Source organism: Rhagoletis pomonella, unplaced genomic scaffold (assembly GCF_013731165.1).
Source record: "Rhagoletis pomonella isolate Grant_MI unplaced genomic scaffold, Rhpom_1.0 Rhpom_scaffold_03512, whole genome shotgun sequence".
NCBI classification, from domain to species: Eukaryota; Metazoa; Arthropoda; class Insecta; order Diptera; family Tephritidae; genus Rhagoletis; species Rhagoletis pomonella.
This window is the reverse complement of record NW_023462064.1, coordinates 1-13111: the sequence shown is the minus strand read 5'-3', so window position 1 is coordinate 13111 and position 13111 is coordinate 1. Positions and strand designations below refer to the sequence as shown.

The 13111-nt window shown below is 37.6% G+C and overlaps 1 protein-coding gene across 1 annotated transcript; it reads right to left on the bottom strand.

Moving 5' to 3' along the window:
- Positions 1-3930: 3930 nt before the first annotated feature.
- Positions 3931-4451, bottom strand: LOC118754182 (protein ALP1-like; the record flags this gene model as incomplete). Its single annotated transcript, XM_036489047.1, is given in 1 exon segment — positions 3931-4451. A coding segment is annotated over 1 exon segment (457 nt), but the record flags the coding sequence as incomplete, so codon positions are not given.
- Positions 4452-13111: the final 8660 nt, after the last annotated feature.

The following is a 13111-nucleotide window of genomic DNA, read 5'->3' as shown; positions in this document are numbered from 1 at the left end:
CCCAACCACAAATCCTACACCAAATTTGTGCGCCGTCTCATGGCAGCTGTAGTAGATGTCGCATGCTGCAAACTTTTTGCCGCCATGCCCCGTCCATCGCATTTCCTGAACTGCGGTGATGTCAGCCTGGTATTTTGTTAGTACATCCAGCAGTTGGATAGAAGCACCTTCCCTATAGACGGTCCGGACATTCCAGGTGCATATCCGTAATTCATAGTCCATGTTCCGTTTGCGGGGGTCGTCAACGTGTGGGGATGCAGTTATCCGAGGCTTTTTTTTTTTTTTTTTTGGTCTTTTCATTCGCAATATTTTTTACGTGGCGGGTCCCAAACCCAGCGCACAACCATTGCTGGGGTGGATGGTATTCAACCGGATACACATTTGTATAGCGGGCCGCTTGCTCCAAGACAGACGCCCGCTTGCAGCCGCACCTCCTGGTGAGCAGACGCTGCAGACTTCAGTGAGCCCTTAAACCGAATAAGTCGGAGTGGCCCCACCAAAGCTCCCTCTCTTTCTGCCGTGACCCAAGGCTCCACTCGGCTTGGTTACCGCATCTTGCGCATGGGTTGCTCACGTTGCCCAGAGTGCGCGAACGAGGACGCAAGAGTCGGGATTGAGTATAGCCGTGCGACTGTAACTGCATACCAAGCACAACGACTATACCCCATTGCACTCCTTGACAGATTTTACTTGGACGAAAACACATGTTTTAGGTCGAAAACCAGTTCTACCAACGAAAACATGTTTTCGATGTCGGTCAGAACATGGGTTAACAGCCGGTGTGAACAGCCTTTTCAGTCCACAATTCCAAAACTCGTTTTCAAAGTGTTTTCGTTGTCGGTCAGAACATGGTAAAAGACGTGCGTATAAACGTAGTATGTTTTTCGTATCGATACTAAAGTTTGTTGCCTGTATATGTACGTACATGCATGCATGATTCCTGTGAGGTACAAGTGTTTGATTGTATCAAATTGTTCGAATCGATACAAAAATATGTTGCGGGTATACATATGTATGTATGTACATTAGGGCGGGTCAAATTTTTTGCATCAAAGGCACATCGCGATTATGGTTATTTGGATCATTTCAAGCATTTTTGCCCAAGAAACCATAGGTCTAAAATGAATCCATTTACGTCATTATTTTTTCCTTTTGAAGGCCGCCAGAGGGCGCTTCCGTACTGTTTTTTGGATTTTAACGCCTTTTTTCCGAAAATCGACAACATTGTTGCGAAAATCCACGAACTTTTACTTTCCCATAAAGCAATTTCAATTTTTAAATAGTCTAAAATATTCAGCGTTGAAAATTAGGGGGAAGGGATGTGTATTCATGCACAACTTAAGTATATCGATTTTATTCAATTTAGGACAAAAAAATCGTTTTTTTTCATTTGCTCTCTTGCATGTTACAAAACAATTTTTTTCTTATTTTAATATATTTATTTTTTTTTTATTAAAATTCAACTTAAAAGATAAAAACATATAAAATTTATATGAAACAAAAACTGATAAACAATTTCTAATGTTTAAATTTTTAAATACGTATAACGTATTTTTCTTTAAAATTATGTTGGTAATACAACATATGACATGCGTGACAACATGCTTTTTCATTTTCATACTGTGTTCGTTATAGTTTGAGCGTAATTTCAATGAAGTGTAAACAATAAAGATCTTTCTTAAAAGTAAATAATATAAAATCAAATAAATCAGCCACAAAGGAATAAACTATTTAAGAAAATTAAAAGGTATATATTAAAACACTTACTAATAATAAAAAAAGTGCATAGCGTAAGCTAAAAAGGAGTAATTTGGTTTTGTGCAAAAAAAGTGTTGTTTGCTTTGTTTTTTTGTTTGGTAATGTGTTAACGGTGTTTTTTTCAATTCAAAATTCTACGTAGAATGTATGAGTGATATTTTTTTTATTTTGATTTCACAAAAACTAACAAGAAAAATGTATGGAAGGAACAATATTTTCAACTGAAAAAAAGGCAACGTTTTTAAAATAAATTTATTTCAGTTAAGACTATGGATTCAGAACCTTCTACATCGCAAGCCGCAGCAACATCACCCAGTACCGAAAGTGAAAATACTTTGAAACATATGCCTACTCACGATGTTGGTGTTTTCGGTGTGTCTTGTGATTTGAGTGGTCTCAATCTGCCAAGTACGCAAGATATTTTGAGATATTATTTTTTCTTGGCCGATCGTGCTCAAATCGAAAGTAAAATTAAATAAAATTTAATTGATAAATAATTTATATTGTTGTAAATTAAATAATAATTTTCAACGGTGAACATTTTAGGCAATTTAAAAATTGCTGGCTCGAAATTCATTTTCGACCTATGGTTTCTTGGGCAAAAATGCTTGAAATGACCCAAATAATCCTAATCGCGATGTGCCTCTGTTAATTTTTCTGGGCCCCTCCAAATCGACCCGCCCTAATGTACACGTATGCATATGGACGAACGAACATTTCCTTATAGGGAGTTTACATGATTCAACTTTCACAGGCGATTAGTTGAACCAAAAGTTGAACGAAAGTAGGCCGCCGACCAACTTCATTGAAAGCGATTAGTTGAAAGGCCGTTTACACCAGGCGATTGTTGCTTTCAACTAAAAATCGCCTGAAAAATCGCCTCATGTAAATTCCCTATTACGCTGCAAGATTTGTTGCGATGATTCTTGTGAGGTACAAGTGCTTGTATCAAAAGTAACGAGTAAACGATACGAAATATACGGGTGTTGATTGGGTTAGTAACGAATACATACCGGTATTCGAACTTTCGTTACTTTTACAGCTCTAGTTGCTAGTCAACCGATTTCTTGACGTGGTTATTGTTAAGCGAAGCGCACATTGCCCAAAAATTACAAAAATGCTACCCATACATTTTAATGCGCTAGCGCACACTTGCACGATTCCGTCGCTGCGAATTTTTCGAACATTCAATGTTCTCCTCTTTTGACGCATGCAAAACGCAGCTGACAGCGATTTGAAAGCGGCAAAGAAGAGGAAAACAACGTAAAAACATTTAATTCAAAGAAAAAAAATGGTTGATGTCGAAAAACTAATAGAAAACGTGCATAACAATCCCATTTTATATGATGTTACACACGCTGAGTACAAAAACATAAGAAAAAAGACAAAATATGGGAAAATATCGGAGTGGAGTTAAAAGAAAGTGGTAAGTTTGATATATAAAAGTGAGAGTGAAGTTTGTATTGTATTTAACCTGCAACTTTAACATTTTTAGGGGAAAATATAAAAAAAGGTGGAAGAACTTGAGAGACACGTATGGGAGATATATTCGAGCTACCAAAGGTAGAACTGGTCAAGCAGCCAACTCAAAAAAGTGGGTTTGGGCTGAACATATGACAGCTTTCCGTCCATATATTGCTTTTGCACCTACCAGTTCAAATATAAGTGACATCGAGTGTGTAGAATCCAACGAAACCATTATTGGAACACCGGAGCTTGACAATTTCAGCGTGGATTGTGCTCCAGTAAAAGTAAACCGCACTCAAAGCGCTAAAAATCATCCATTTACTCAACAAAGTTCTGTCGGAGAGTTAATTGAATATTTTGAAAAGAAAAAAAAAGTTGAACAGGACTCTATTGATTGTCTTTTTATGGCCCATTCTAAAACAGTGAAGAGTTTTTCGAAACGACGGCAGCTTTTAACGAAACAGAAAATTTCTGAAATAATAATGGAACATGCATTATTTACCAAAACCAAAAATACAGCAAATACACTGTACAAGAGCATGTACAACAAATCCCGAATACCTCTATTTTGAATGTATGTATTTATTTACTATGGAAATGCGAATTTTTTAAAGTTAACTAATTCAGTATTTTTTTTTGTGAATTGCAACAAGCCCATTTCCAATTAAATGCTGTGTTTTTATTTAATGGAATTCATTTCGATGTGTTTATTTAATAAAATTTATTTGTTTTTATAAACATTTTTGTATTTATTTTATAAACGTGCATGTTATTCAAATACAGGTTCAGTGGTATTTTGAGCTCGTTCGCTCCCAACGGTTCCAGCAGTAGGCTCATGTTGATTATTAAAATACGTTACAAAAAGTTCACGAGTAGAAAATGCCAAATTAGATGCACGGCGTGAATCAGTACTCATACCAATAAAAGGTTGAGTTCGAGGCTCTGGTGATTGTAAGTTGTGGAATAGGTGGGAGTCGCTTTTTTTTTCAATTAAATAATTGTGCAAAACACACGCTGTTTTTATTGTAAGTATCGTAGTGCTAATTTTGGTTTCAATAGGACGAAAAAATATGCGAAACTTTTGAGCCAAAATGCCAAAAGCATTTTCCACAACTCGTCTGGCTCGACAAAGTCTGTAGTTATATTTTTCTTTTCGTAGATCATGTTTTGATTGCTTGTATGGGAATGGTCTCATTAAATAAGGCTTTAAGCCAAACGCTTCGTCCGGTCGCGCCAGTCGGTTTTTAATTAAAATGCTGATGCTTTAAATTTTTTTATTTTCGTGACTTGTTCTAGTGCAGCTAAAAATATTGCTTTTACACGTAATTACTCAGATATTATTGGGGAATATTCCCTTAATTATATATCTGTCTTGGACACTTAGAATGGGCCTAGTGCCCGAAAATGTGCTTTCGAAAAGAGACTGCTATATTAAAACGTTGATACTGAACGTTTTAAGCATTGCGATGGGTTCAAACTCGGAACTCGGTAATTTTTGGATCGCTGATTACGAATCTGAAGTCAATTTTCAAAATTAAAATTAGCGGATCCAATTTCCAAAAATTACTAAAATCAAAACGTTGATACTGAAAGTTTTAAGCATTGTCATGGGTTGAAACTTGTTACCAGTGGGTTTCTGTGTACGAATCCGATGTCAGCATATTTTCAAAATTTAAAATGGCTGATCCGAATTCAATCAATCTTTTTTTAACTGATCGCCATATTGGGTCCGCCATTTTGAATTTTGAAAATTTGACATTAGGTGCGTATTCAGCGACCCCAGAAACCCCCTTGTAACGAGTTTGAACCCATGACAATGCTTAAAATGTTCAGTATCAACGTTTTAATTTTAGCGGTCTCTTTTCGAAAGCATTTTTTCGGGGACTAGGCCCATTCTAACTGTCCAAGCCAGGTATCTAATTAAAGGAATATACCTCAGTAATACCTGAGTAATTACATGTAAAAACAAGATTTTTAGCTACCCTATAACATGTCACGAAAATAAAAAAATTTAAAACATCAGCGTTGTTATAAAAATGCCGATTAGCGCGACCTCCCAAGAAAATTTTTTTATCTCTTTTTTCAAAATAAGAAAATACGTGATTCTTTTTTCTCACAAATTACAATATTTTGATGTAGCGTTTATGAATTTCCAAAAATAGTGTTTTTTTGAACCACTCTAATCAATATAGTTACTCAGTGACTTTTACATCGCCTTAAAACGTCTGTACTGAACATTCATCCACTTCACACTTCCACTCGAACAATTGGCCGTGTAAACGTTGCAAACCCTCAACTTTTGCGAAGCGATTGGAGCGTGAATACTTTGCTTTATGTCGACTTTGGCGCCTTCTCGCAATTTTTGCTCACGGTGCAGCGAACAAAGGTGGCGCCATCAGTGGTACCGCTACTTTGGTTTTGCCGATTTCGACAGTTGGGGTAACTTGTAAATAAACCTTTGTTTACAAATCAGCGAAAGAGAAATTTGAATTATAAGTGAAAAATCAGTTTAAATTGTGTTAATTTGCAATTTGTGAGTGATTTTTGAGTTGAAGACTGCGTAAAAACTAATAAAATGTGGTGCTGTGTGTTAAAATGCGACAGCTTGATGATACAAGATGCGTGTATACAACTGTAGCGCTGGGACGAATTGCTGCATTTTGTGTACATAGGCCACGGCAAAGCCGTTCCCGAAATGATTCTTTATTATTACATTAACAGCATTTCCTTACAATGATTTTGCTTCTGCTCCAAGCAGCCTCCATTAGCAAGTTAACTAATCAGTCCCGCTGAGATGCAGCAGCCGTAATTGCAAAGCAATGGAGTGCACTAAAACGTTTGCTGAAGCAGCCTCAACTGCAAGGCAATGGAGAGCACTAAAATGTTACCTATTCTCTAATAGATTACGTAGAAATGCAATATTTTCGCATTTAGTTAAATTAAAACACGTTTTTCGCTTTAAAGTGAACTGTTTTGGCAGTTTCAACTCGTTCTTCTTTTCGCCGTATTCATTGTTTACTTATGGTACACAAGTGTCAACGCCCAGGACGGCGCAATCTTGTGTTCTATCATTCTTGATTTTCGCTGGCAATTAAGTTGCCAAAAACACAGGGCGATTCTTATTAGGCATAAACCTAGAGGAAAAATTTCGGAGCAAAATTTAAGTTGGTATCGGGTTTCAATACGAGTACTTTTATTTTTGAAACCTACTCAGTATTTGGTTCAAAAGTATCGATGCAAAATTACTTGGTATTGAACGAAAGGTATTAGTTACGTTCCAGCAGCAATACGAATAGCAGGAATTTGCAGGATTTTACAGGAAGCTGTTCCCGCACGACGTCTTACATAAGGTTTATTAATGGCGAAAACAGCTGTTCCTGTAAATCCTGTAAAAACCTGCTATTCGTACTGCTGCTGGAACGCAACTATTGAGTATGTACTTGTATTTACTCGTATTATTTCATCTCTATCCAAAAGTATATATCTTGGAACACATTAGCTGTGTTTCTTAATAGATAATTGTCAAAAATTATCACTGGAAAAAAAATAGCAGAAACTAGCAGCTCTCTCTCGTTTTTACGCTCCTATTTTTTTGGATCTCCTGCTATTTCTGCTGGTAAAATTTTTCTAGCAGAAACTAGCAGCTGTCAAAATGGATAAACAAAAATTCGCGCCAATATTTTCAACAGTAAAATACATCAATCAGCTGTTTACTTGCTAGTTTCTGCTAGCTTTGCGTTTCTGTACTATTTCTTTATTTCCCTATCTCTGAGCGCAATTCCCTCAATTTTCCCATTCTTCATCTTCCTGATAATTATCTGCTAGAAAAGAAAAGAAACAAAGCCATTGGAAACGACGGGCTACGGACCACAGCTGTCAAATTATTTTAACACGTATTCTTATGTAGATAAGTATTTTGGCGACGACATAGCAACACTGCGACTAGCCAAAGATGTAGCTTACAGTGGTTTAACCATTTTTTTTTTTTTTGGAAATTCATAAATGCTATCTCAAATTATTGCTATTTGTGATAAAAAAGGGAAACGTGGTTTTTTTTATTTTGAAAAAAAAAAGTTTTCTTAGAGCTCGCGCTGGTATGTTTTTTATAAAAACGCTTATGTTCTCAATTTTTTTATTTCTATGAGATGTTAAAATGCAGCTAGAAATATGTTTTTTACATATAATTACTCTGGTATTATAGGTGAACATTCCCTTAATTACACACCTGTCTTGGGCAGTTACAATAGGCGTAGTGCTCGAAAATATGATCTCGAAAAAAGACTAGTAAAATTAAAAGTTGGTACTGAACGATTTACGCATTGCCATGGGCTGGAACTTGTTACCATGGGGTTTCTGGGGTTGCTAATTTGGAATCTGAAGTCAGTTTTTCAAAATTCAAAATGGGCGATCCAAAATGGCGATCCATTTGGGGTCGCCGATTACGAATCTGAAGTAAATTTTTTTTATTTAAAAAAGGCCGATCCAATATGGCGATTAAATTAAATAAAAACAGTACTAAAATTAAAACGTTGATACTGAACGTTTTAAACATAGTCAAGGGTTAAACTCGTTTCCAGTGGGTTCCTGAGCTTTCTTATTATGAATCAAAATGGCGACCAGCTAAAAAAAAATGATTGGATTTGTTTGAGACTCTTAACCGCCATTTTGAATTTTGAAAATCTGACATCAGATTCGTAATCAGAATACCCAGAAACCCACTGGAAACGAGATTCACCCCTTGATCATGTTTAATGCAGCGTTTTTGCTGCATTTAAAATTCAACATTTAGCACTTACGAACATATGTTTTCGAAGAGCGTTCATGCTATCGCATTTAGCAAATGTACATTTGCGCGAGTTCGAAATCGTAAGCTTTTGACAATCAGCCGTGTTCCAGTCGCTTATTCAGATCCGTATCTATTACGATTAATTCTCACGCCGAAGATAATGTGCAAAAACCCTACTGAAAAGGGAAAAATAAATTTTAAACCAAAACTTCAATACAAAGACTTGAATTGTTTTAAACACAACCGAACATTTGTTTGTGTATATATTAATTTTGTCGGTGCTGTCAATTGAAATTTCCTCAATTAAATAGGAAACAAAACAAACAGAGGTGATCACAAATTGAACCAGATTTCTATTAGCATCACATCGATGTTGAATTTGCGTAACTTTTCTTTATCCAAATAATGTAAAATAATAAATGAAATCTCGATCGGCGATTACTGAAACGCAGATAGCCACTGTATACGCGAAAAGGCAATGTTGCCACTTTTTCTCATTAAAGCATGTTCGAAACGTGGAAATTTTGGAAGATCACAGGGTTGCTTTTAGCATTTAGATTCTTAATGCAAAAATTAAGTTGCATTTAGTTGTATTTAGATGACGAATTTTGTATGGATAAATGCACATTTAGGGCCGTTTGCACCATGTCTAGTTAACGCTAACTGGCGGTACATCCTTCAGTTAAGCACGTTAACTGCTTTATCGATCACATGTTATATGATGGGTGTCGATAACGTCGATAAAGATGTTTAACTGGGAGTTAGAATTAACTAGACATGGTGCAAACGGCCCTTAGAGTAGCATTTAGAGCTAAATGCGCTAACTGTGCTTTTAAGCGTAAGCAAAAAAGCCCATAAAACGTTCAGTATTAACGTTTTAATTTTAGTAACTTTTTTTTTAATTTGATTGCCATATTGAATCAGCCATTTTGAATTTAATCAAGTTGATTTCAGATTCGTAGTCGGCGACCCCAAAAACTCTCGAGTGCCGGGTTTCGAACAAATCCAATCATAAAAAAAAACTGGATCGCCATTTTGGATCCACCATTTTGAATTTTGAGAAACAGACTTCGGATTCCTAATTAGCAACACCAGGAACCCCATGGTAACAAGTTCCAACCCATGACAATGCGTAAATCGGTCAGTATCAACGTTTTAATTTTACTAGTGTCTTTTCGAGAGCATATTTCCCGGAACTATGCCCATTCTAATTGTCCAAGACAGGTGTGTATTTTAGGGAAAGTACCCCAATAATACCAGAGTAATTATATGTAAAAACCACATTTTTAGCTGCATTTCAACATGTCAAGAAAATAAAAATATTGGGAACATAGTGTTTTTATAAAAAATCGATCAGTGCGACCTCTAAAAAACTTTTTTTTCAAAATAAAAAAATACGTGTCTCTTTTTTTATCACAAATAACAATATTCTGATGTAGCGTTTATGAATTTCCAAAAAGCGTGTTTTTATGAACCACTCTAATGTAGCTGTGGCCAGATTGGTCCTATTTCTATTTTTCTAGTGACAGATGAGATAGTTCCTCTTCTTTTATGTCAAACTCAAACCAATTCATGATGTCGCTGCCGCGTTCAAAAAAACATTTCGCCGTCGACAAGGCGTTAAGATTATGTAGATAAAACCTTAATGTCGTGTCGTGTGGTGATGTCGTTTTCGATGTGTTCAGAGCTTATATGAGATTCTTCCGGAACACAACGTGGGATACCGCGCAGAAATCATTCCCGTACTCAACAAAATGGGTGATAGAGAGCGAAAGTTGGAACGTATTGGATCGTAAATGTCTTCTTCTTCCTTCCCGAAACAGTCCGGACTTTTTCCCCGGGTAAAAATGGATAAAGTGTCAAAGTCCATATCAGCTGTTTTGTGTTTACATGTTGCCTGCATTTAGGTGCTTTTCAGGAATAGTGAATGGCCTGTTGATACATATATTTTCAATCTTTATATACTTAAAATCAAGTTTGTGGGACAAAAATTCAATTTCCAAGAGTTTGCATTTAAGTGACAAAAACCAAAACAAAGCGAATCAGCTGTTTCTGAAATTCTGGCCACGTAATGTGGTTTTTTGCGTTCCCGTACTTCTGGATTATGTTCCATTTCTGGGAGCAAACTTTTCTCTAATTACCGCAACCGGTCCGGATTGTTAAGGAAAGAACCTGTGGTACCCAAGGGGGAATAATACCAGGCATGATAAAAACATTACAAGGTAAATTCATTCTCTCAATTCGTTGGCCATGATTTTTTCTGACGTTTGCGAGCATTTTAAAATCATATAGAATTGAAAATAAAAAAATGAAATTTTTCGCAATTGTTGTTGTTTGAGATTGAAAATGAGAAAGTGTGTGTGAGTTTGAGTTTTGAATTTTTAAATTGTATTGCTGGAAAACGTCAGAATGCCTCTAATTGGTTTCACCTTGTTATGTTTTTATCATGATACCAGGTGAAGTAATAAGAGCGAGAAGGAAGATTTGACACTACCTTATTGGAAGTGTTCGCGCCTTAGATTTTTTTTAAAGGGTACAAGCCAGAAATATTAAAAAGAATTACCCTTTTGGACTACAAAGGGGACAATAGTTTGAAGTTTTTTATTTAATACATATACATACCTAATATTAAAAATTACTTCTGAAATATCCCTATTTGAAAAATAAAAGAACCATTTAAATTAACGAAGCATAATTTATTATTTTTTATTCAAATTAGATATGTAGAAGCTAAACAATTTTGTGGATTACGCTTGTATTAAGTATTGAAAGACAAACACTCACAATAACAAAGAGCTTTAAGGATTTACAGCCAATGTAATAAATAATAATTAGAAACTTAGATAAAGATTTTGACGCTAATAATAGTAATGTGATGTATTATATTCACGGAACAGTTCCCAGAAAGAGAAGCAATGAAGAACGTAGATAGTGAAGACCACCCAGGTTGAGAAGTGTCTATATCATTATAGATGAAAGGTCCAACTACGGTTTCAAAACATCATGTTAATGCCGCCCAAACTGATATTTTTAGGCAGAAAAATATGTTAAAATGGAAAAAATTAGTGTAAAAGATTTTTCACAAATAATACTTCAAGGACTCACTGACAAATGCATACAAAAATCTTAATAAAAGTAGCCAACCAACTAACCAATTAAAAGTGACAGTTAATGCCTTACATCTCTATGTCTTGAGGCAAAAACACTTTTCAAAATGGTGAAATCAGTAAAAAAGATTTTGCAAAAAAAATACTTCCAAGGACTCACCGACTGTTCAATATTATTGCATAGTCTTTTACTTTCCTACCAACTTTTGCAGCTCTGTAATGTTGTACTGAACATTGAATTGTTTTACCTTTTGCAACCCTGTAATGACAAAGTGAGAATTGTATTTTTGTAACCAACTCTCTTGGATTCTGAATTTTAAAGAAAAGACACGCGTTTTTTCACTTAACCTTTATTTTATAGCAAGGTTCGTATTACTATTAATGTTTTCGCAACATTAAATTGGTGCCGAAACCCGGGAAGGAAAGCAAATACAAGCGACCACAAGCCATTTCTACGCTTAGCTTGTTAATTAATTTTTCCTTCTGCACGCTTGAATTGCCGTAATATCGCATCTTTATGAAATGGAGTCCCTAGCGGCGCAATTGAGGAGCAGCGACGAATTCAAACCCATCTCACTCGAGTCCAAACTAATTTCGAGTCTAAGCAATCGTTTGAGATCACGAGAGGTTATGTTCAGACTCTTCTCGCGGAGATTGATACTATCTTCCAGGACTTAAAGCGCGGCCATGAACAAATCTACATTCTTATTCGCTTCACGAGGACGACATTCCTTATCTGAACGAGAAAGTTTTCTATACCTGCTACGATTTATATATCGCCTTTAAGTCTGTCTTACTTGATCGACAAAACGACCTTGCCGCTCGCGCACGCAAGCACCTTCGCTATGGCCACTACACAGAATGACACTACCGCTGCTTCTCATTCCCACGACAGCCGGTTCTACGTACCGGAATGACTCGGGTTTCACCCGACCAAGGGCTGTTGTTTCGGCGATCTACCCCCTCTAGATCGGCGATACCCATTAATCATTATCCGTCCATGGAGCAATACCTTGCAGCCGGATTGCTCCGCATCCTTCTACTCCGGGTGGGCGTAGAGCCCAACCCCGGACCTGAAATTTACTTCTGCTGTGTTTGCCAGAATCAACTTCACCCGAACTCCACTTCGGTTAGGTGCTACTCCTGCAACGGGTGGAGTCACCTAAGAACCTGCTCTGGCCTTAGGTCTCACCGGGAGTGGACCACAAACTTTGTGGCTCCCTGTTGCTCAAGCCAAATGGCACAATCAGCCTCCACGGCTACCCACTCGCGTAATGCACGGGTGCGACCTAGCACCCGAAGAGCCTGCACGGCCCCTAGAAGCTCCCATGAGCAACAGCAAACCTCCCAACACACCCCTCCCACACAACCTACCGACCGGTCCCACTCGCGAGCGCGAGCCAACCAGCAGCTACTGGTTGCCCACACCATCTGCTCCGTGTGCCAGAACAGAATATACCGGAATGTGACATCAGTCAAATGCAACACATGCCTTGGCTGGTGCCACTTCCGGCTATGTTCTGGTCTACGCACCACTCGCGAATGGACTACAAACTACAGCGCCCCTTGCTGTAGTGCACCGCCGGCGCAGACAACAACGCCCATATCGCAGCCACCTACCATCAGGCTGCAACAGCAACTGCGTCAGGCGCAACAGGCCCAAGGTAGGCCCCACACTTCTCTCACCCCCCGTATCGCGACCAGCCTCCCAAGGCACATGAACGTACTCCAACTCAACTGCAACGGACTCCAGAGCAAGATTGAGGAGATAGCAGTCTTCATGGGTCGACACGGCATATTGATAGCTGCGGTCCAAGAAACGAAGTTGCACAGCAACTCAACTCTGTTGGGTTGCGCCGCCTACAATGTGCTCCGTAAAGATCGCGAGCGAGATAATGGTGGAGGACTAGCGTTCATTCTACACCACACAGTGCAGTATCGGCTATTCGAAGAAGACATCGACCCAAGGGACACTACCCTAGAATGTCAGGGC